The sequence below is a fragment of the Aspergillus homomorphus genome, assembly GCF_003184865.1.
Source record: "Aspergillus homomorphus CBS 101889 unplaced genomic scaffold BO97scaffold_15, whole genome shotgun sequence".
NCBI classification, from domain to species: Eukaryota; Fungi; Ascomycota; class Eurotiomycetes; order Eurotiales; family Aspergillaceae; genus Aspergillus; species Aspergillus homomorphus.
In genome coordinates, this window is record NW_020291901.1 from 402,349 (window position 1) to 422,157 (window position 19,809).

A 19,809-nucleotide genomic window follows, 5' to 3' on the forward strand; every position below is an offset into this window, starting at 1 on the left:
CCGGCAGATGTCGCTGTCGCACCCACTCCACTGCCACCGTCACTCCTGCTTGCACTTCCTCCCATTCCGCCAATTGCCCCCAGTCCATGGCGTGGGCTGTGTCCAGATGGCTTTGACATCAGTGAGATTGGATCCATCGCTTACTAGCCTTTCAGCCTCAGCATGTCACTAATGCGCCCGGAACTAGTGGAAAGCGTTTAACTTCTTCGATGTCTCATCGGTGAAGCTGCCGGAGGAGAGCTCATCCATCCTCGGTGTACGCCCCCTTTGCTTTCGCTTCGGACCTCGTCGCTGAGTCGGCTAACATCCGTAACGAGTACAGTCTGATATTCTCTCCCTCTGTTCCGGTTCTGCCAACCTTTTCCTCGGTTCAAGCGATGGTTTTGTCCACATCATCTCCTCGTCTTTCAAGCTCGCCCGCTCGTTCAAGGCCTCTGAAAATGGCTCGATCGCACATATCAAGCAGATAGAGGGGTCCTCGTTGCTTCTGACTATCGCAGAAGATCTACCTAACGAGCCGATATTGAAGGTCTGGGCTCTCGACAAACCCGAGAAAAAGACCGGTGCCCCGCGATGCCTGTCAACAACGTCCATCCAGAACGCAAGGAGGATATTTCCAGTATGTGCTCGACCTGATACTCTGGGGGTTGAAGGTTCAATATTGATGAATTAGGTTTCGGCGTTCACTGCTCTGGACGATCTGTCTCAGGTGGCAGTTGGGTTCGCGAATGGATCTGTCACGATCATCCGTGGTGACCTAATTCATGACCGCGGGGCAAGGCAGCGCATTGTGTTCGAGTCGGAGGAACCAGTTACGGGTCTCGAGGTACAAAGCGGTCCTGTCGCAACTTTGTACATCTCCACCACTAGCCGTATGCTGGCCCAGATCATCTCTGGCAGAGGTCAGGGCCAACCGGCACGCATTCTTGATGACATGGGCTGTGCAGTGGGCTGTATGTGCCTGGATAAGGATACGGGTGATGTACTGGTGGCCCGGGAGGATGCGATATATACCTACGGACCACACGGACGTGGGCCTAGCTACGCTTTCGAGAGTCGGAAAGACTCAATCAACATTTTCAAAGACTATATTGCATTAGTCTGCCCGCCGCGCGATACTTCCTCGCGGCCCGACGCTCTGCGCAACTTCAACGTCAGTCAGGCGGACGACATCTTCAAGACGACCATGTTCACGCTCCTGGACACAGACTTGAAATTCATCGCGCACTCCGAGTCGCTTGTGTCTGCGGTCAAGAAGATATTCATCGAATGGGGCGATCTTTTCCTTCTCACTACGGATGGCAAGGTAGGTTATCGGTGCTCTGATTCAAGAAATTATACTGACCTTGGCAGCTCCATCGGTATCGCGAGAAAAGTCTCCAGCAGAAGCTCGAGATTCTGTATCAGCGGAACCTATACATCCTAGCGATCAATATCGCCCAGAAGACCGGAGTGGATACTCTACAACAAAATGCCATCTACCGAAAGTACGGAGATTTCCTGTATCAGAGGGGTGACTACGACACTGCAATGCAGCAGTACCTCCGGGCTATCGATAACACAGAGCCGTCCCAAGTCATCCGAAAGGTAGGGACTATTCCATTCTATGTATCCGTTGTTGTTCTGAACGGGATGTAGTATCTGGACACCCAGCGAATTCACAATCTTATCGAATATCTGGAGGAGCTACACGATCACGATAAAGCTACAGTCGACCACACCACTCTGCTCCTGAATTGCTACGCCAAGCTGAAGGATACGAATAAACTAGACGAATTCATCAAAGCCCCCGGAGAGCTGAAATTTGATCTCGAAACTGCGATTGCTATGTGCAGACAGGGTGGATATTACGAACAAGCAGCCTACCTTGCTACGAAGTATGGCGAGAATGACATGGTCGTCGATATCCTGATCGAGGATTCGAAGAAATATGCGGAGGCTTTGGAGTACATCTGGAGGTTGGACCCTGAATTGGTTAGTATAAATGCGTCCAAGCTTACAATCACAGACTAACATGTGCAAGGCCTATCACAATCTGATGAAATATGCTCGCGTATTACTTTCCAACTGCCCGGAGAAAACGACAGAGCTTTTCATCAAATATTATAAGGGCCAGTATAAGCCTAGGACCGAAGTTGAGCCACCCATTGAGCCACAAGCACAACAAACTAGCACTTTACAAAGTTTAGCGGCTTTTCTCCCCTTGCCTCTGATGAACTCTAGTGCTGGAGCGAAGGCTGAGCCGGCGGAGAAGTCACGCGAGGCTAGCGATGAAAATGTCGAAGAAGTCGTTGACTACCAGGTTCCGAAGCCGAGAACGGCGTTCTCGGTGTTTGTCGGCCATTCTGAAGAATTCATCTCATTCCTCGAAGCGCTCATCGAAAAAGAAGACCTGGAAGAGGATGATAAGATTGACCTCTACACAACCCTTTTTGAAATGTATCTGGATACCGCAGGCCGGAAGAAGGATGCCGCTGAGAAGCAGGCTTGGGAGAATAAAGCGAAGAAGCTCATCGAAGGGAAAGATGTGAGGAGCTTGTCCCGATACATCGTGATCAGCGCTAATCTCCCCAGATACCTATATCTACTTCAAGCGTTCTGCTGTTGTCCGACTTATCCGGCTTTCGGGAAGGATCTACTCTTGTCCGCGAGCAAGAAGGTCTTCGGTCAGACATCTTCCGTTCTTTCACGTCGGCAAAAGACACCAACGGTGCTATCCAGGCGTTGAGGAAATATGGTCCGGAGGACCCCCAGCTCTACGTGGATGCGCTCACCTATTTTGCTTCAAGCCCCAAGATTCTCGAGGAAGCTGGAGACGAACTGGACGCTGTCCTCAAACGTATTGACGAAGCTGGTCTCATGACTCCACTGCAGGTTATTCAAACGTTAAGCAACAATGCAGTTGTCACCATGGGTCGTGTCAAAAAGTATCTGAGCGAGAATATCGAGCGGGAAAGAAAGGAGATTTCCACGGTCTGTCACCTTAGCAAGAATTTATGGCACTACCAGGCTAACCTTAATTAGAACCGCCGCTTGATAACCAGTTACAGCAAGGAGACTGAGAGTAAGCGAAAGGAACTGGAGCAATTAGGCAACCAACCTGTCGTTTTCCAGTCACGTCGGTGTAACTCTTGCGGCGGCGCACTCGATCTACCTACGGTGCATTTTCTCTGCAAGCATTCCTTCCACCAGCGGTGTCTGAATAGGGTGGACGAGGATGCAGAATGCCCAGCTTGTGCACCGCAGAACTCCACCATCAAAGCCATTCGAAAGCGGCAGGTCGAGTCAGCCGATCAGCACGACTTGTTCAAGGGAGAGCTGCAGCGCTCCAAGGACCGATTTGGGGTCATCAGTGAGTTTTTCGGGCGGGGAGTGATGCGGCCACAGAGCACTATGGAGTGATATGATTTCTTTCTTTTTTTTCCAGCGCAGCCTTGCACATGGTGTAGATAACTACCTCGATATCACATTCTGGCGATTTTTGTTTAGAGCAACATCATAACTAAGTTCTAGCACATGGCGGCCCAAAGCGGAAAGTCTTATCGCCACGTGACCGCGCGTCATCTGGGGATTTTCGATCTGCGGGACGCGACAGGCCAATATTATTGTCATTAGAAAGCTTCGGTGCATGATCGCGCGCACAGCTACGCCAGAGCACAACTCGAGTAGCAGAAAATGTCTCATGACCGTGTGATTCAAGACTCAGATGCTGAGGATGATCCGTTTGTGGCACCCCGATCCCCAGGGCAGGAGGCCGATAACGTGCATGCCGACGTACAAAACCACCAAGAACAAGAGGGCAACTATGATTCGAGCATGAATATCAACTTTGATCAATACCTGCAATCGCAGGAAAGATCACAGCCCGGAATCCGCTTTCAGCATCAACAGGAAGATAGGTGGAACTCGACGAATGCTGGAGGTGGACCTATGGGTAGGAGATCTCGAACTACCTACATCTCACTTTTGACCGTCATGCTAATCATTGGGATCATGCAACAGGCTCGATGATGAACGAGATTGGACTTGCGCAGCAAAGACTTTTCGACGATGACGAGGCCCACGTCGTCGATACGTCGAGGCAGCACCACCATGAGGGCGTCTACTCAGAGTCGATCCAAGCAGTTACTACGATACCTGTACAAGCCGAACAGGTCACTGTTGATCTCACCGGTCATCCATACACCAGCAACTCATCATCGTACAGTGCCTTAGATAGCAATCTCGGCTGGGCGCAAGCAGACCCCTCGCTATCATTAAATACAAATCCGAACCCCTCCAGCCTCAATCGCACGCCTCCACCTCAGCAATACGAGGCACCTCGGTCCGATGATCCCAACGAATATGCCACTTACGCTCACGTCGAAGTGCCAATACAGCCTTACTACCAACAATTCTCATCCATCCCAAGCCACAATCTCTCCTCCGCAGCCAGAACATCCTCATCCTTCAACGTCTTTGAAGCATCGCTCCCACCCCTCGAGAACGCATATCCTGATACCACCGACAACCAACACAACATCACCTACTCCGCAACAACCATCCCCACTGAAGTTGCACCTACCTCCTCTCCTCGACGAATTGCCTCCCTCCAAGCAACCCCCTTCTCCCCGCACGATACCCAACCCTTCTCCTCCGTCCCGTCAGCGGCGAAAGCGAGTCGATACAAAAGCGACAGCCATCTCGATACACCGACCAGTCACCCATCCTACAACGGCAAAGCAACGGCAACATCACTGGCCCCAACGCAATTGAGCGCCGACGAGCTAGTCGCCATCCAAGTCCCCGCTGCGCAAACTCCTACCGTGGAAAAGAAACGCGGCCGCAAGAAGAAACAGCAACCGCCGGAACCACAAGCACCATCTCTCCCAGAACCTGATAACCCAACTGAATCCGAAGCCATTGTAATCGACGACAAAAGAGTTAGCGATCTCGCCGAACCAACCACTACCACCACCACAATCAACAGCACAGACATCCAAGACCCCAACCCCACAACGACGACTACGACCACCACCACAAGCACAACCGAACCACCCAACAACAAGCCCGAAAAACGCAAACCAGGCCGACCACCAAAGAACCCCAAACCCCCGACGACAGACCCGGAAGACCCATCTAACATTGAACCACCTCATCAACAAACAGACCTGCCACCCAACCAACAAGACGAAAAAACCCAGCCCTCCGGGACTAAAGAGCCCAAAAAGAAAAAGCTCAAACGCGGCAAAACCACCTCCATCACCCTGACGAAAACCTACGAATCAGACATCGAACCCGACGTGATCTGGGTCGAAGAAGAAGAAAAAGAAAATTACGGAAAGCGCGCTGGTCGGGGCCCAGCGATTGAACTCTCTCCACCACCTTCAGCAACGCTATCCCTAAAACAACACCCCGATCCAGAGATATTGGAAGCGAAAGAGAATTTCGATCCTTCGACTACAGCAGCAGCAGCAGCAGCAGCAACAACAGCAGAACCAGCGCCCAAGAAACGCGGCCGCAAGAGAAAGAATCCCCCTCCAACGGAGCAGGAGCGCGAACACGAACACGAACAACAGAAACAGGTGGAACAGGTGGAACAGGAGCAAAACCCCGCGGAACCAACCACTGAGCCAGGGGGCGACGAAGGAGAGGATGACCTTGTCCGCCCTCCAAACCAAGCCGAACCGACTCCGGATCCTCAACCGAACCCCGAACTCAATACTGTTCCCACTACACCACTGAAATCGAATAAGGGCCCTACCAAGCACAGTCCGATCTCGTCGACGAGCAAGGTGCCTTACCGCGTGGGTCTGAGCCGGCGGGCGCGCATCGCTCCGCTGTTGAAGGTGGTTAAGCGATAAGATAATGTCTGGATACCCCTACTTCCAACTGCTATTACTGGAAAACAGGAAGGTAGTTGTCGGATGGAGTCAGTCACGACGCGCTTCTTGCTTTTCACTTCTGCTCCATTATATGTATATTGCTCGGTGGAAGGGAGCGGCTCTCAGACTGTAAAATTCCTTTTTGAGAATGAGTTATGTCTTCGCGAAATACCCCAACAGAGCGGTCTTGCTTCTCGGAATGGCTACAATTACTTGTTTCGTCAATCATTCTATCTACAGTGGCTTGATGAGGCCACGACTGGACATCTCTACAATGGTTACGGCCTCCAGAGATGTCAATGACAATCGGATATATTTGTTATTCTCTTCAGTAGCCTCAAAGGTCACGCTTCATAACTTTCGTATGAATGCCCAAAGGAGTGTACAAACGCCAAATAAAGAATTGGTCCAGCCGATAAACCATGCACGACTCACAAACATAACGGTGAACACTGCACCCAGCATCTTGATGGTGAACAAGAACAACATTGCCCTGACCGGTCTCGGGTCCAGACTACCCAATCAACACAGCAAGCAAAGACAATACCGCAAACTCAACGGGAAGAATCAAAGGCACCATATAGCTCGCATCCGACTTGGCGGGCTTGTCCTTCGACATAGCTTTACCGGTGGCTTTGAAGTCCGTGTGGTCCTCTACAGCCACGGCGACATTCGTCTTGCTGTCACAAATGCCGTTGTCGGACTGACAACCCTCACCGCAGAATGTGGTCAAATTGCCACAGAATCCGGTCCCACTGCAGCAAGGTCCAAAGCGGGATCCATCGCATGTGACATTGCCGCCACACATCCCATCGAATGAGACTATCCTCGAAGGGACCTTGAAGACATTCTTCCTCGAGTTGCGGCCATCGACGGTATTGTCCTCGCGGTACCAATACTTGGGAGGATCACCCAGACACTCGCCCACTGTCACTGGTCGGAAGCCCTCAGCGATGAGCTTCTTCAGCATGTGCTCTGTGAGATTATGGACAGTCTGTTCATGGACATCGTGAGCAATCACAAGCCAGGGCCGGTCAAAGGCAGTTCGGGCATCCAGACTACTGTCGAAGATGTCCTTGGAGCGTTGAATCTCGGTCGGGCTGTCGTGCTTGTAGTCCTCCGTGTCGATATCGTATAAAATAATATGGTAGCCAAGCTCTCCCATATCCTCCAAGCAGCCGGACTCGGCCGTGCAGCTGGAGTATGGAGGTCGCATGTATGTGGGGAAAAACCCTAGAATGTTCCGCAGGGCGGCTTCATTCCACAGCAACTGGATGCGACGCTGGTCCCGTGAGATCTTGCTGAGGTCTTGGTGAGACCAGGTGTGACTCGCGATCTGATGGCCACTAGCATGCATACGCTGGATCAAAGACGCCCATGGCATCCCGGGGCTGTCAATCTGGCCTTTGGCGTTGTTGTTGCCGGTAATGAAGAAAGTAGCCTTTGCTTCGTACCGATCGAGAAGGTCAAGCAGATCCTTTGTGAACTCCTTAGGTCCATCATCGTAGGTCAGAGCGACGGTACCCGGGACCGTACAGGATCGGATGATATGGGGTCCATAGAGAGCAACTCCATCAAGAGGCCGGGGAATGTCTTCGGTAGAGGATCCACCGGGGGTCATATGTGCGTCACAATAGCCGTAGTCGATCTGACAGTCCGGAGAGGCGCAGTGGTCCTTAGTATCCCCACAGTAGCCTGTAGCCATCAGAATCACATTTGAGGGTGAGATGCACAAGGCAACATACCAGCAGTAGAGCAGCAGAGTTTCTCTGGACACTTCCCAACTCCGGAGCCACAACGCTTTCCAGTCGCACGGACGGAAAGTGTCTGGATGCTAACATCATCTTGGGGCCGAGGGAGAATCGGGGACAAATGATGGTTCGACTGCAGGGTGATGATGTTCCGCGCCGTCGTGCACGCTGCAAGACCATAAACGGAGAGAGCCCAATTGAGCATACGCATCGCGCCGAAGGTAAACCTGATAAGGAGTATACGAAGGTTAAGATACAGTGTAAGTCAACACGGTAAGAGTCTGATGCGGAAGATAAGATGTTTGAGGGAGGATGGAGGAAAAGTCGAGAGGAAAAGTGGCAGAGATGTTTTGATCGCGTTGACCGACAACACAGAAGGAAGCTGCGGTTGTTGACTTTGCAAGGCAGGAAGCGACCAGCTTGTCCCAATAATGACTAGGAGGCAGTAACGCTGGAGGAGGCATCCTATACCTCGTTTTGCCCTGTGATACTGTCGTTGCCTGGGAAGATCTAGCCTAGTTTCAAATACGTGAATTGCAGTTGGAAATCCCACTGGCCGGAAGCACGCCGTACCTTGCTTCCTTCGGTGTCTCATCTAGACGTTTCAGTATCGACTGATTGACTTAGTCTCAGCAAAAAGAAGCGCAACCGAGAATTCGTTCATCAGAGCGCCGCACATTTCCATCGAGTAACCACCCAGAGCTCGAGAAGTTACGCAAACACGGCAGTGGCTGCCATGTAGCCGTGGTAAGCAGGGCGCACACATCGTAGATGATGCCAGATAGATCGTCCAAATACAAATCTAGTGATTTGGTGATTTCTCGGAATCGAGGTTGAATCAGAAAGGAGACCATGATTTTCATTGAGGGTATAGTAATCCATAAGGTCCAGTGATAACCGGGAGTTCATCAATCTATCGAGACGAGATCCTACAGTACATTGGAAGTCGTTACTTGAGGAGACCGTCAGGGCGCCACAACCACGCCAACTCAGCTAACTGGTGCCACTGCATCCTCCCCCAGGGCCGAGAACACGAATGGAGCAAGCGTCGGGAGGTAGGGGCCGAACTTGGCAGGGGCACTCTTCGCTATACTACCCACCGTGGCGACGAGGTGGCGTTGGTGAACGGTGGTAGGCTGAGAGTTGAACTTTTGCGTCAGTTCCTTTACAAAGAGGTTGAGCTGATTATCGGAGAAATGAAGGACCAAAGCCGAGATGGCGGCCAGCGCGCGCTTCGTTACCACGGTACCAGCCGTGTCGTTGTCGACGATGGACATGACGGAATCTTTCAGAGCAGTCAACTCCGCCTCCTTCAGGAGCGGTCCAAAGCAATTGATGACCTGAATCAACACATCAATCGCGTCACTGCTGAAACCCTTGGATGGATCCTTCTCGAGCATTCCCTTGACAACCGAGCCTCGTCTGCTGGAGGGAGATTGTACTGGGCCAGTCAGCCGAGGTATGAGCACGCGAGACACCGCTGAGTAAGCCGATGTAGCATCTAGACTGGGTTGTTGTCCGGCCTGAGGACGAGGAAGAGCAGTGACGATATATCGTAGAGCGGTGTTGGGGACGGATGTATCGATGGTCTGGGAAGCTGTCAGGTTGGTGAGTTTCTCCAGAAGAGAGGCGAGACTCTCAAATGGCAGTCGGTGAACGAGGGGACCAAGGCTATGTATCATCGAAAGATCAGATCAGGGTACGCGAAGGTAGAGAGGGTAGGAAAGGTACCATTTGAGAGCCTGGTTCTGGACGTCACCGTGTTGATCATCTAACGCCTTGAGGAGACCTTCGGCCAGCTTTGAGGCGGAGAACTGGTCATGAGCCAGATATGTGGAGTTAGGACTGTTTAAAACGCCAAGAAGATCGTTGAGGGACATGTATCTCATGTCCGGGTCGGGGTCATCCAGCTTGAGGAGTAAGCTGTTCAGGTTATGCTGAACTGCCTGTCGGTCCGCCATGGTGAAGCCCCGCACTGAGTTTTGAGCTGGCGGCGGGGTTTAAGATGCTTCTGAAAAAAGATAAAACACAGTACTGTCTTTTCCTGATGAGCGAGCACAGAGCTGACCCAAGACGGAACAGTGGGTTGCGCAGTCGAAATGTGATGGTGGGGAGGGGACTGGTGAGGGGATGAACATCCAGCTGATAGTGAGTGAGAATGATAACTTGCTGTTACTATCGGAGCTGCTTGGCTGCCTCAGGCCGAAACAAGCTTCTACGGGCTACCACTGAGGCCAACCACGCAGGCATCAGCCACCGCAGATCAACTCCAACATGCATTTGGCCTGTATTCTCTGCACATCGCTCGTAAGTATAAATAGAGAAACAATGCCAGCAATGAAGTCACCGCTGTCAGAACTGGTAGGTATACAGATAAATAATCAAGCAATGCTGATAGGGAGAAATTCCGGGTGGGAACAGCACAACAGCACGAGGCCGATCTCCGCATGGAGAGTGATTGGAGACAGAGGCATTACATCATTTGGTGTAATCAATCAGTTGTTTGTTAATAACTTGTACTTGCAGTTACTTTGACCACGCCGGCAGTTCCCGCTCCGTGGTGAGTGCAACTACAGCCAGCTCCAAGTATTCTATAGTAAGAGATTCCCCGGTCATTAAGTCATACCATCATCCTTCCTCTTTCCCAAGCCAGCCACCTCTTTTACTCTTCCTTCTTCCTGCTTCCCTCCCTTCTTCCCTTCTTTCTCCTCCTCTCTCCTCCCTCCTACCAACATATACCCAAACCAATTGCTTCACCCTACCATCCTATACACCCCAATTCCTCTCTCCTCCTATCTAGAATCACCACACAACCAAACACAATGGTCCTCGCACGCCCCCAGTTCCTCCGCGCCTCCGCCCGAGCCCTGGGCACCGTGCGACGACAGATGCCCACCCAGCAATCCGCCCGTCGAACATACGCCCAAGCCGCCGAAACAAGCAACAAGCCCTCCGACCTCCCCTGGTAAGTTTACCTATATCCCCAATCCCTTGTACCTCAATCCCCAGCTCCCACTCACCAATTGCCCTTCCCAATCGCGATTCCCACGCAACTAACCCAACGCCCACGAAACAGGCTCATCGGCTCCCTCGGCCTCGGCATCCCAGGAGCATACTACCTGCTCGCATCAGGCGGCAAGGCCGCCGCCTCGTCGCACGACACACCCGACACCCACAACCACGGCGAACCCAAGGGCAAGGCCTCGACCTCGGCGCCGATCGAGAAAGAAGAGGTCGCGCCCGCCAAGGACTCCGCTCCTCAACCGGACCGCGACGCCGAACAGAAGACCGAGTCTTCTTCGTCCTCATCGGGTGCAGCTACCCCCTCGACGGATGGGAAGGCGCCTTCGGAGGCTGATGAGGTGAGTTTTGCCCTAGAGAAAAAGTCCCGATGGGAATATACGTGGGGAGCGGGGATCCCCTCCACCCCCCCCCTCCCGCGATTGTAATACAAGGAATGGTAGTGCTGACCATAACAGGCGGCCACTCGCAAGGAAGCCGGCAATGCGTCCACCATGTCCGGCAAGCAGGAGGGTCTTTCCAACGCGACTACGGATAACCCGTATGTGAACGAGCCCGGCAAGAGTATGAAGGGCGAGGGCGAGACGGAGTCGGCTAAGGTCAAGGGTACTGTGTCGCCTGATCGTCCACAGCAGTAAACTCGGATGTCTTCGTCTTTGGCGTTTTAAAGAGAAAAGACGGGGTGTTTGTTTTTCTCTCTGCTTGATGCAATTGTTTCATGTATAAGACCATGAGTGCCATGAAGGGGGTGGGCAGTTGGCCGGTATAGCAACTTAACTGATATGATCTCGCATCTTCTTGGATTCCTGCGTCGTAGACTCGTAAGTGTAGATCTGGGGAAAGGACATAGCTGCGAGGGTCAGTAGATTAGCTCAAAGGGCTACAGCTGTTTTGTATGCGAGATCAATGCACAGAAGCTTTGGAAGTGAATCGCACCGGCCAATGGTCAGTCGATGCGGATCTATTACTATATTAGATTAGACATCTGCAGGCGGTTCCAATGCGCCATCCTCTCCTCGAAACAGGAAAAGAAAAGCTTGTACCTATCCTTCACACAACCTTGAGGAAAAATAAAAGAAAAAAGGAGAATAGGAAAAAGCCGCACCCGCTCAGTCATGGGGAAAATTTCGTCACTTATATTCATTTCAGCTTGCATCACCTGCGACGCCCCGACCATGACGTGACCGACACCTCAAAACAATTGTATGCAAAGCCAGCAGCCGTTGCTCTCGTAGACCCACTTACACCCAACGACCATGTAGAGAGAACAGACATGGGGGGAAATACAAAGGTCGTTTCTCCTCAAGGGGCAAAAAAGAAGAAAGGAAAAAAAAAAAAGTTCGAACATGGAGGCCATAAAATGTTCTTCGGAAGGTAAAGAAGTTATAGACAAGCCTCACCAAGAGTGGGCTACACGATTCCGCATGGATCGTAACAATGCGATATGCATACCTCCACGGCGATCTCATTGTTTGGGGACCTGTCGGCAATGGTGTTTGACTAATGCTTGCTGTTGACAGGCTGGCCGTTCACAAGGACCTGAGGGGTCTTGTTCTCTTTGCTGCGGGCATTCAGGGTCGGCGCCTCGATACCCGTCGCGAGAGTGGCATGAGTGTTGGCGTCGGGAACCGGGATCTCCTCCTCAGTATCCTCATCATCGCTTCTCTCGTCTTTCCTGATGTCACTGATGATGTAGTTCTTCAGGATACGCAGAATCAAGAAAAGCCAGAACAGGTTGACAGCTTGCAGACTGGCCAGCAGGGCGAATGTGATGTATTGACTGATCCAGCACTTGTATTGCTGGGTCTCCCAGTTCAGCTCGAACGGTCCGACCGTGCGGAATTCAGTCAAAACAGCCCAGAGGATCTTCAGGTTCAGGTAATGCCGAAGATAGATCCACATGCCGACGAAAATACCAAAGTATGGCGCCGTAATCCAGTGGTCGAGGTAGTTGAGGGTCTTGGAAGTCTGCAAAGAATCCATGTTAGCACTTCGTTAGGTTGCGCGAAGGATCGGTGTACGTACGGCAAGGAAGAAGTCGGAGATATCATGTGTGATATACACGGCGATACCCATGTAAGTGAAGTGGAACCGGTAGCTCAATCCAATGAGTGCCAACGTGATGATGTGGTGTGCCACCAGCTCCTTGAAGTCCTTGCGCGGCTTCTCCAGTTGAAGCATCAACACGATCGCCTGTTGTGCCCAGTAACTCGCCTCCAGCAGGTAGTACGCCTTGAACAGTGCCTCGTGCTCTCGGTGAGGGAACCCTTCGAACATCGCCGTGGTGTTGAAATACCAGATATCGGACCGGTACATGACATACAGACCGAAGGGACCAAAGATTCCAAAGTAAATGGCCGTGTATACCTGTTCCATGAACCGAGCAGTCTTGCCTTTGCCGCGGATGCCGCAGTACACCGCAAAGGGCCGGATCCAGCGCTGCATCATAAACTCACGAGTGAATGACAAGACAACCGTGTAGAAGGAGACGAAAGCAATATCCTTGGGACCTTTTCCGTACATGATTGGACCGCCAGGGACCTTCGGGGGCTGTGGGTAGGACAGGAAGATGGCACTGTGCAGCGGATTCGACGTTGTCGGGTTGATCGCGTACAGGGATAGAAGAATGACCATGATGAGCAACGGCAGAAGCCAGGTGTGCTTTAGACAAACATCCTTGAAGCGGCGCAGAGAGGACTTCTTGCGACGTTTGGCGGGCGCCTTGGGCGACTTTTCGTCGGAGGCACCGGACTGCAGCACCTGATGATGAACGAAGTGAGCCGGGGTTATGGGGGGGCAATGCGAGTCAGGGCCATCGACAAGGCCTAGGGACATCATACCTGATCCCATTTGGGGGCTTCTCCATCAATTGGGCTGACCTCATTCATGGTGGACATGGCCGGTGCGCCAGTGTCACCGCGGATGTCCGCGCCCAAATTGCTGGATTTCCGTCCACGAACCATGACGGACAGAGGGGCGAGATGTGAGTTTTGATAAACCGCCTGCTTGTATGTTGGAGAAGGAACTGGCTATGCCTTTCTCTCTTCTGCCTCTTCAACGACTAATTCGAGCCACCGAAAGCAGAAAAGCGCACGGGGAAAAAGTACCGAGCGGAGCGGAATGCGAAGCGCCGGGAATTGACAGAGCGCGCGGGAAGGGGGATGTTCGACCAACAGAGAGGACTGAAGAAGAGCGACCCGAAGGGCAATTAAAAAGACAAAAAAGGGCTACACGAAGAGAAAGAGAAAAGAAACAAGGGAAGGCGGCGATCGCAGATTGCGAATTGAGGGCGAACCGTTGGGGAAGAGTGGGTTGAAGAAGAAGGGGAAGAAGAGGCGGCAAGACGGAGAAAGTGTAGAGTTAGTGTTGAGTGTACTCCGTAGACGAAACTAAGATGTCAGTCCCGCTCTGGGCTGGTGCTCGCAACGAACCTCGCAATCTCTTCCCTTTGCGGACTCCCAAAAGCTAACTTTGATCGGTTTTCGGACAGTTCAGTTTCCCCGACCACTCCACACTCTACAAATCGACATCCTGTCGGACCATCGTCAGACTAACCCCTGATTGTCGTGGTCTCCTTTCGTTGGGAATGAATTGCTGATATACAACAATTCGGTCCACGTTGATTGTGCGCATGTCATTGGGTCAACCTCGAGGAATAGTGTTCTTGGCAGCAATACGATTACGACAGCCCACTCATATAAGCGGAAAAGGAGAGCATTGGGCCATGTTTGTGAAGGACAGTTGTCGTAGATAGGCTTCGTCCCTGATATCCTACTGCATTCTGCAGGAGATCGATCAGAGGATCCATCTACCTATCCACTTTAAACCTTACTCCCGACAAGTAAAGATCGAGAAAGGCCCTGACATACATATAGTATAGTAGTTACTATAAAGCCACGTTTTAAAGCAAACCACTAGAAACTCGTGATATAGATCAATCACCATAAAGTTCAGTTGCTGATTTCTGCACGTTGCCAGCCTGCAGTTCGCTGCAAGAATCTTGCAACTCTGCAGTGTAGAATTTCCAAGTGATGATTAAACCGCGGGCGAATCTCGCACAATGAAACCCTTGAGAAGTAAGAGGCTCTGCTTTGAAACTTGACCGCCTGATATACCGTTTTGACCGGCAGAACGCTCGTGACCTTGAGGTGGAAATGGCGGAATTAAGCGGATTCAAAGACGAACAGCCCTCGAAATTTATTTCAGAAAACTGTTAAGAATTGGCGGTGGCAGAAAAGTGTGAGAGCGGCGCTTCAGAGCTATCACCGCTCATCTCACCGCATCAGCTGGCAGAACCTCCGCGACCTCGCAGAGAAAACGCCGGAATTAAGCGGACTTAAGAGAAAACAGCCGGCCAAAAGTTGCCGGCGAAACTGTTTAAAAAAGGCGGTGGCAGAAAAGAGCACCAAGCCAGCAGCAAATCGCTCCGGACTGAAATGAACTACAAATATGTGGGCTTAAAGGCACATCTAAAGCTTTCGATCGATTCAAAATGATTGCAACGCTTACTCCTTCCATCAATTCACCCCAGGGGTCGCATTATCAACGTTTCTCCCCTTTACTCTGAACTTTAAAAAGCTGGCAATAGTGGATAAGCATCTAACCTAATCCAGCTAGCGAAAGAATCGTATGCACGGCAAGGACACCGTTTTCCCGATTAGGAAATCAAGTATAGCCTCAGCTCCATCAACCTTTGCAGCTTGCAATCCATATCATCCTCCTGAGTGAAGAAAATGACTCACTTGTACTCAGCCAAGTCTGTCAGAAGTGTCAGAGAATAACATAAAAGGCGCTTCATCTCCCCTGAAACTTCTATCTTCCAATTCACAGCACTCCTCACCTCGCAATGACGGCGCAACCTGACACCTTCCTCAGCCTTCAAGGCAAAGTGGCCCTCATCACGGGCTCAGGCAAGAAGAGAGGTATTGGCGCGGGTATAGCCACCACCCTTGCACATCATGGCGCATCGGTCGTCATCAACTACGTCTCGTCATCTACGGCATCCTCCGCCGCGGCAGTGGCAGAGGGTATCTCTGCTACGGGCAGGAAGGTCCTCGTCATGCAGGCGGATATCTCACGTCCAGAGGAAGCCCAGAGACTTGTGACAGAGACGGTCACCGCGTTCGGGAAGATCGATATACTAGGTGGGCATTGTGCTACGTCTATACAGAATTGAAAGCTTACTTGGAGGCACAGTCAACAACGCCGGAACAGGGTTTCCCGGCCCCGTGCTGAGTGCGACACCAGAGTCCATGGCAACTACCTTTGGCGTCAATGTCTTCGGTCCTCTGTATTTGGTTCAGGCTGCAATAGCGCATATGCCACCGCACAGTCGTGTGATCAATATCGGTTCCGTGGCGTCAAAGTTAGGAGTGTCTGGATCGCCCATCTATCTGGCTTCGAAGGCGGCAACGGATGCGTTGACCCTTGCTATGGCTGGTGAGGTAAGATATCATACAATCCTAGTTGTGCGCGAGTCTGGGGTGGAACGTACTGATTGTCTTTAGCTGGGTCGCGGTCATGGTGGCATTACAATCAACACAATCTCCCCTGGCCCGGTCGACACGGACGGTGTGCCACCCGCTGTGGCAGAGATGATTCACAAGACTATGGTACCCATGACCCGGGTCGAAGAACGGGTTGGCACTGTGGAGGATGTGGCTGATGCAGTGCTTCTATTGTGCTCCGAGAAGAGTCGGTGGATATCCGGGCAAGTTATCTCGGTCAGTGGAGGAATTGTGGGCGGTTGAGGAGTACTTAAGGCTCGCTTGTCTGTATATCCGTTCTATGTACATGTTGGCACTGAAAGTCCTGTAATGAAAGGTTCGGTCTGAATGTGCAAAGCATCGACCCAAAGAATACTCTTGACTGTCTTCAAGGTATCGATACTATCGATGCCTAGACGATCCATCACGGCCCTGATTTCCGCAGTATATGGGCCAGGGTATCCAGCGTTCGACAGTAAAGAGACTGTCGCTATCGCCCATAGGCATAACTTCAGACAGGGAGCATCATACTCGGGTATGGGCAAGAATGGAACGAGAGTCGCGAATTTATGCTGGAGGTGCGGCCATTCACTTGAGGTGAACAGAAACACATCCCTCTTCAGCGCTGCGAGGAGGATCAGAAGAGCTAACCGTGTGGCCTCTCGGAGGAGTATTACTCCCTGCGCGCTAGAAGCAATATCCGTTGGTCTCGACATTGACAGGAGGAAGTGTGTAGCTGGCCCAAACATGTTGATCATAGTAATGTTGTCTTCCTGTCGCCAAAATGGGTCGGGGCTACACTGGCTTTCATGTACGGTAGTTGCGATGGACGTCACGTAGTTGAAAGCAATGACAACATCACTAAACGTCCCGCGCCTCATCGATATTTCGTCTAGAAGGCTTCTCGCCAAGTGTGTCAGGACATTTGGGGAATCTGTCCACAGATATTCCGCGTCCACCATTGGTTTCGGCATGCGAGGACGATTATCCTCTGCCACACTCCCAACAACATCAAGCCTAATTATCAAATAGTCAGCTAATGTCCAAGCTTATAGAGACATTTGATCGTACGGAGCAACATACCAAAAAGCAAATAACGTCACATTGGCGTTGAGACCATGATACCCTCCTCTCAACTGGATGATACGTTCAAGGCCACTAAAATGGGTATTCCATCGATTTTCCATCCCAACATATAGCTCCAGCATCAATCAACAACTCCAAATCGGTCTCACGGGAACGGACAAAACTTACATCATGACAGATCAACCCCAGGATGGCTGTGATCACTCCTTCGCTTAGGCTCTCATTGACATCTTGCAAACGGCCCCGAACCTGCTGCACACACTGCCCATAGTACGCCAGACACTCGGCGCTTGTCTCATATCTAAACTCCCTCTCACGGGTCCTCTGGTCGAAGAACATGGCTGCATTCGCCAAGGCCACAAAGATGGCGCTAGGATCTGTCAGCGCCATGGAGAACCAGACGGAGCGAAACGGTCGGAAGACGTAGTCCCTGTCGCTTGTCACTGTAGTAGATAAGCTTGGCGCTAAGAGGTCGGGATGGGGTGCTGCGTGGGGCCCGTACTGAAGTGCATCAGCTGTAGACCTCTTTCGTCGAGCTGAGTGGGGTAGAATGTGGTGTTGCATGGGTCGAGAGATGTAGGTATGCTCGTGTCCATCGAGGGAGACCCGCTAGTCACAGGGTCTGGCCCAGGGGAAGGTCTTAGGCTCAGGGCCAAGGTCTGTGGCCGACGCTGTGTCCGACGCGATTTCCCAATGTCCCGCATCACTCGGCGCCGGATAGTGCGCTGAGTAGAGGCGGATTTTATCTCATCTGGTCGCGATATGTTCACGAAGACAAGGTCGTCCTGCTGGGAGGGTGAGTGTTTCATCTCAATGCGGTATTCAGAAGAGTGGTGGGGTAGGAGATTCGAGCAAAACTCGAGATTGGATTTGATTCCCGTGAGAATCACAGATCACACTAAGCCGGGTAGAGGATACTAAATTCCTCTAAGTGCCTGTTATCGAATTCCTTTGACTCTGGACGAGTTCTTTATTCGATTTGCTATAAGAGCAAGCGCTTCTTGTTGTGGGCACGACTTTACAAGCAGCATACGATGCGATCATAACTTTACTATCTTCTTGTTCCATAGTCGCGTGATCTGCTTTGTATAACAGGCACGGACAGACCGCTAATGTCAAAATATGCCAGTAATAACCATGAGATTCTATGGATCATCCGAAACCTCTTCTTAGCCAGTCGTAATAAATCTCTGTAATCTCTCCCTCTCCTCGGAGCCATGTGAGTCTACCTCCAACGGTCTAACTGAGCAATTGGATAAGGTGGTTTGCGACCACTTCCCCAACCAAGTCGTACCCATCCGGAGTCATATGAACCCCATCATCCCACATCTTCTCCTTGAAATCCTTCTCAGCGCTATGATACGGGACCTCTTTGTGAATATCGAGAGCATAGCTAGCCACCTAGTCAGTTCATGCAACGCCTCACCTCCGCCAACGTAGAACACTCACAAGCTATCGGCAACATAACTCAAGATCTGCGAATTAAGCTCCGCGCGTGTACTGTCCACCCTTCTTTGCTTGACCCCGCATTCAGGGACAGTCAGAGCCAGGACATTTGCGCCACTCTTGATAGCCATAGTCCAGGCCTCCTTCAGCGCGGCAAAAATTCGGTCAGCGGGGTACATGTAGCCGAGATCACTGCACGAATCAGAAGATTAGTATGTTGCCTTGGGGGCGCCAGATGGATGTTACTTGGACAATCAAAAAGAGGCTCTCTGACTTTGTCCCACCCAGCATGATCACCCAATCATAGGAATTTGCTGCGCCTAGAATGGCTCAGTCGTTGATTAGTTCCTCATTGGTTTATGACAGAAATTTTAGATTGGAAGGAATTAGGACATCGGGCGACTCACATTTTTGCTCCAAACGCGACAGATAGCGCCCCGGGGGACAGTTGACCAAGTCGCCTGGAAGTCCGTCGACATCGACTTTGATGGTGTGGTCTGGAAATGCACCCGTGAGACGATCTTCCAACTTCCATGCGTAAGGGTGGTAATTCAATCCGAAGTCGTAGAATCCGGCCGTCAACGAATTGCCGAAGCAAAGGATGGACAGTGATTTGCTCATTTCTGTGGGTGGGCTGTATTGATGACGACTGGTAATCAAGCGGAGTGTTTGTTTGGGTGAAAGGAAGGGAGGGATGGGAAAGATGGCGAGGCTGGCAGGGAAGGCCGAGAAGGGCGGTTGCGCGGGGTATGGTGGTGGTAGTGGTGGGAGTAGTGTGCTGTCTTTGTTGAACCCATTCACTTCCCTGCACCACAAGATACAGTCAGTGACTGGCTCCCTATGGCAGCCTAAATTCTGGGATAATCCAACCCCGACTCTTGGATTTCAGCTATCTCGCTATACGAGAAGAACTGTAAGTCGCCTTGTCGATCCTACCCCTTGTATGGCTTCTGAACCGTGGTTCTGAATAAGGTAAACACTGACAGCTGATCAGATCTGTGATAATTGTGAAACAAGTTAGGAGCTTCTTGGCCAGATCTGTCTACGCACCTTGATACTCTGTGGCCACCGTTCATGCAAGGCATTATAATGACCTATGCAAAATGGGCCACAAGCTAACACTTCCATCTTCCATCCACCCGCCGCTATGTGCTC

The 19,809-nt window shown here is 51.5% G+C and overlaps 8 protein-coding genes across 8 annotated transcripts; 4 read left to right on the forward strand and 4 right to left on the reverse strand.

The window, feature by feature from the left end:
- The first annotated feature begins 42 nt into the window (after positions 1-42).
- BO97DRAFT_367844 (tethering complex subunit PEP5) lies at positions 43-3,491 on the forward strand. Its single transcript, XM_025692679.1, has 9 exons — positions 43-121; positions 188-256; positions 323-619; positions 674-1,306; positions 1,354-1,587; positions 1,639-1,974; positions 2,024-2,527; positions 2,575-2,973; positions 3,025-3,491. The coding sequence occupies exons 1-9, from the start codon at positions 107-109 to the stop codon at positions 3,400-3,402; spliced, it is 2,865 nt and encodes a 954-aa protein (XP_025552117.1). The 5' UTR covers positions 43-106; the 3' UTR covers positions 3,403-3,491.
- A 130-nt stretch (positions 3,492-3,621) lies between these two features.
- Positions 3,622-6,210, forward strand: BO97DRAFT_49392 (uncharacterized protein). The gene is made up of 2 exons (XM_025700856.1): positions 3,622-3,934; positions 4,003-6,210. The coding sequence occupies exons 1-2, from the start codon at positions 3,676-3,678 to the stop codon at positions 5,841-5,843; spliced, it is 2,100 nt and encodes a 699-aa protein (XP_025552118.1). The 5' UTR covers positions 3,622-3,675; the 3' UTR covers positions 5,844-6,210.
- A 64-nt stretch (positions 6,211-6,274) lies between these two features.
- On the reverse strand, positions 6,275-9,576 carry BO97DRAFT_389442 (uncharacterized protein; the record flags this gene model as incomplete). The annotated part of the gene is made up of 5 exons (XM_025693718.1): positions 6,275-7,559; positions 7,610-7,842; positions 7,886-8,115; positions 8,614-9,286; positions 9,347-9,576. 5 exons carry the CDS (start codon positions 9,574-9,576, stop codon positions 6,379-6,381), a joined length of 2,547 nt encoding a protein of 848 aa, XP_025552119.1. The 3' UTR covers positions 6,275-6,378.
- Positions 9,577-10,121: 545 nt separating this feature from the next.
- Positions 10,122-11,429, forward strand: BO97DRAFT_405190 (uncharacterized protein). The gene is made up of 3 exons (XM_025695131.1): positions 10,122-10,580; positions 10,692-10,977; positions 11,095-11,429. The coding sequence occupies exons 1-3, from the start codon at positions 10,438-10,440 to the stop codon at positions 11,272-11,274; spliced, it is 609 nt and encodes a 202-aa protein (XP_025552120.1). The 5' UTR covers positions 10,122-10,437; the 3' UTR covers positions 11,275-11,429.
- Positions 11,430-12,136: 707 nt separating this feature from the next.
- BO97DRAFT_343829 (TLC domain-containing protein) lies at positions 12,137-13,599 on the reverse strand (the record flags this gene model as incomplete). Its single annotated transcript, XM_025691709.1, has 3 exons — positions 12,137-12,604; positions 12,662-13,396; positions 13,477-13,599. The coding sequence occupies 3 exons, from the start codon at positions 13,597-13,599 to the stop codon at positions 12,137-12,139; spliced, it is 1,326 nt and encodes a 441-aa protein (XP_025552121.1).
- Positions 13,600-15,482: 1,883 nt separating this feature from the next.
- On the forward strand, positions 15,483-16,386 carry BO97DRAFT_434103 (SDR family NAD(P)-dependent oxidoreductase; the record flags this gene model as incomplete). Its single annotated transcript, XM_025697653.1, has 3 exons — positions 15,483-15,780; positions 15,833-16,080; positions 16,144-16,386. 3 exons carry the CDS (start codon positions 15,483-15,485, stop codon positions 16,384-16,386), a joined length of 789 nt encoding a protein of 262 aa, XP_025552122.1.
- Positions 16,387-16,421: 35 nt separating this feature from the next.
- On the reverse strand, positions 16,422-18,203 carry BO97DRAFT_442815 (uncharacterized protein; the record flags this gene model as incomplete). Its single annotated transcript, XM_025698304.1, has 4 exons — positions 17,711-18,203; positions 17,377-17,651; positions 17,206-17,258; positions 16,422-17,139 (listed from the first exon to the last, which is right to left on the reverse strand). Exons 1-4 carry the CDS (start codon positions 18,015-18,017, stop codon positions 16,422-16,424), a joined length of 1,353 nt encoding a protein of 450 aa, XP_025552123.1. The 5' UTR covers positions 18,018-18,203.
- Positions 18,204-18,279: 76 nt separating this feature from the next.
- Positions 18,280-19,460, reverse strand: BO97DRAFT_470069 (SGNH/GDSL hydrolase family protein). The gene is made up of 4 exons (XM_025699909.1): positions 19,062-19,460; positions 18,929-18,974; positions 18,658-18,846; positions 18,280-18,601 (listed from the first exon to the last, which is right to left on the reverse strand). Exons 1-4 carry the CDS (start codon positions 19,273-19,275, stop codon positions 18,448-18,450), a joined length of 603 nt encoding a protein of 200 aa, XP_025552124.1. The 5' UTR covers positions 19,276-19,460; the 3' UTR covers positions 18,280-18,447.
- Between the last annotated feature and the right edge of the window lie 349 nt (positions 19,461-19,809).

Bases quoted from the DNA above. Each gene is read 5' to 3' on its own strand.
- BO97DRAFT_49392 (XM_025700856.1), top strand. From the start codon at position 3,676: ATGTCTCATGACCGTGTGATTCAAGACTCAGATGCTGAGGATGATCCG. The intron at 3,935-4,002 runs GTAGGAGATCTC...ATCATGCAACAG, and splicing joins TGCTGGAGGTGGACCTATGG to GCTCGATGATGAACGAGATT.
- BO97DRAFT_470069 (XM_025699909.1), bottom strand. From the start codon at position 19,275: ATGAGCAAATCACTGTCCATCCTTTGCTTCGGCAATTCGTTGACGGCC. The intron at 18,975-19,061 runs GTGAGTCGCCCG...GAGCCATTCTAG, and splicing joins GTCGCGTTTGGAGCAAAAAT to GCGCAGCAAATTCCTATGAT. The intron at 18,847-18,928 runs GTCAGAGAGCCT...TGATTCGTGCAG, and splicing joins ATCATGCTGGGTGGGACAAA to TGATCTCGGCTACATGTACC.
- BO97DRAFT_405190 (XM_025695131.1), top strand. From the start codon at position 10,438: ATGGTCCTCGCACGCCCCCAGTTCCTCCGCGCCTCCGCCCGAGCCCTG. The intron at 10,581-10,691 runs GTAAGTTTACCT...CCCACGAAACAG, and splicing joins AAGCCCTCCGACCTCCCCTG to GCTCATCGGCTCCCTCGGCC. The intron at 10,978-11,094 runs GTGAGTTTTGCC...TGACCATAACAG, and splicing joins CGCCTTCGGAGGCTGATGAG to GCGGCCACTCGCAAGGAAGC.
- BO97DRAFT_367844 (XM_025692679.1), top strand. The intron at 257-322 runs GTACGCCCCCTT...TAACGAGTACAG, and splicing joins AGAGCTCATCCATCCTCGGT to TCTGATATTCTCTCCCTCTG. The intron at 1,975-2,023 runs GTTAGTATAAAT...AACATGTGCAAG, and splicing joins GGAGGTTGGACCCTGAATTG to GCCTATCACAATCTGATGAA.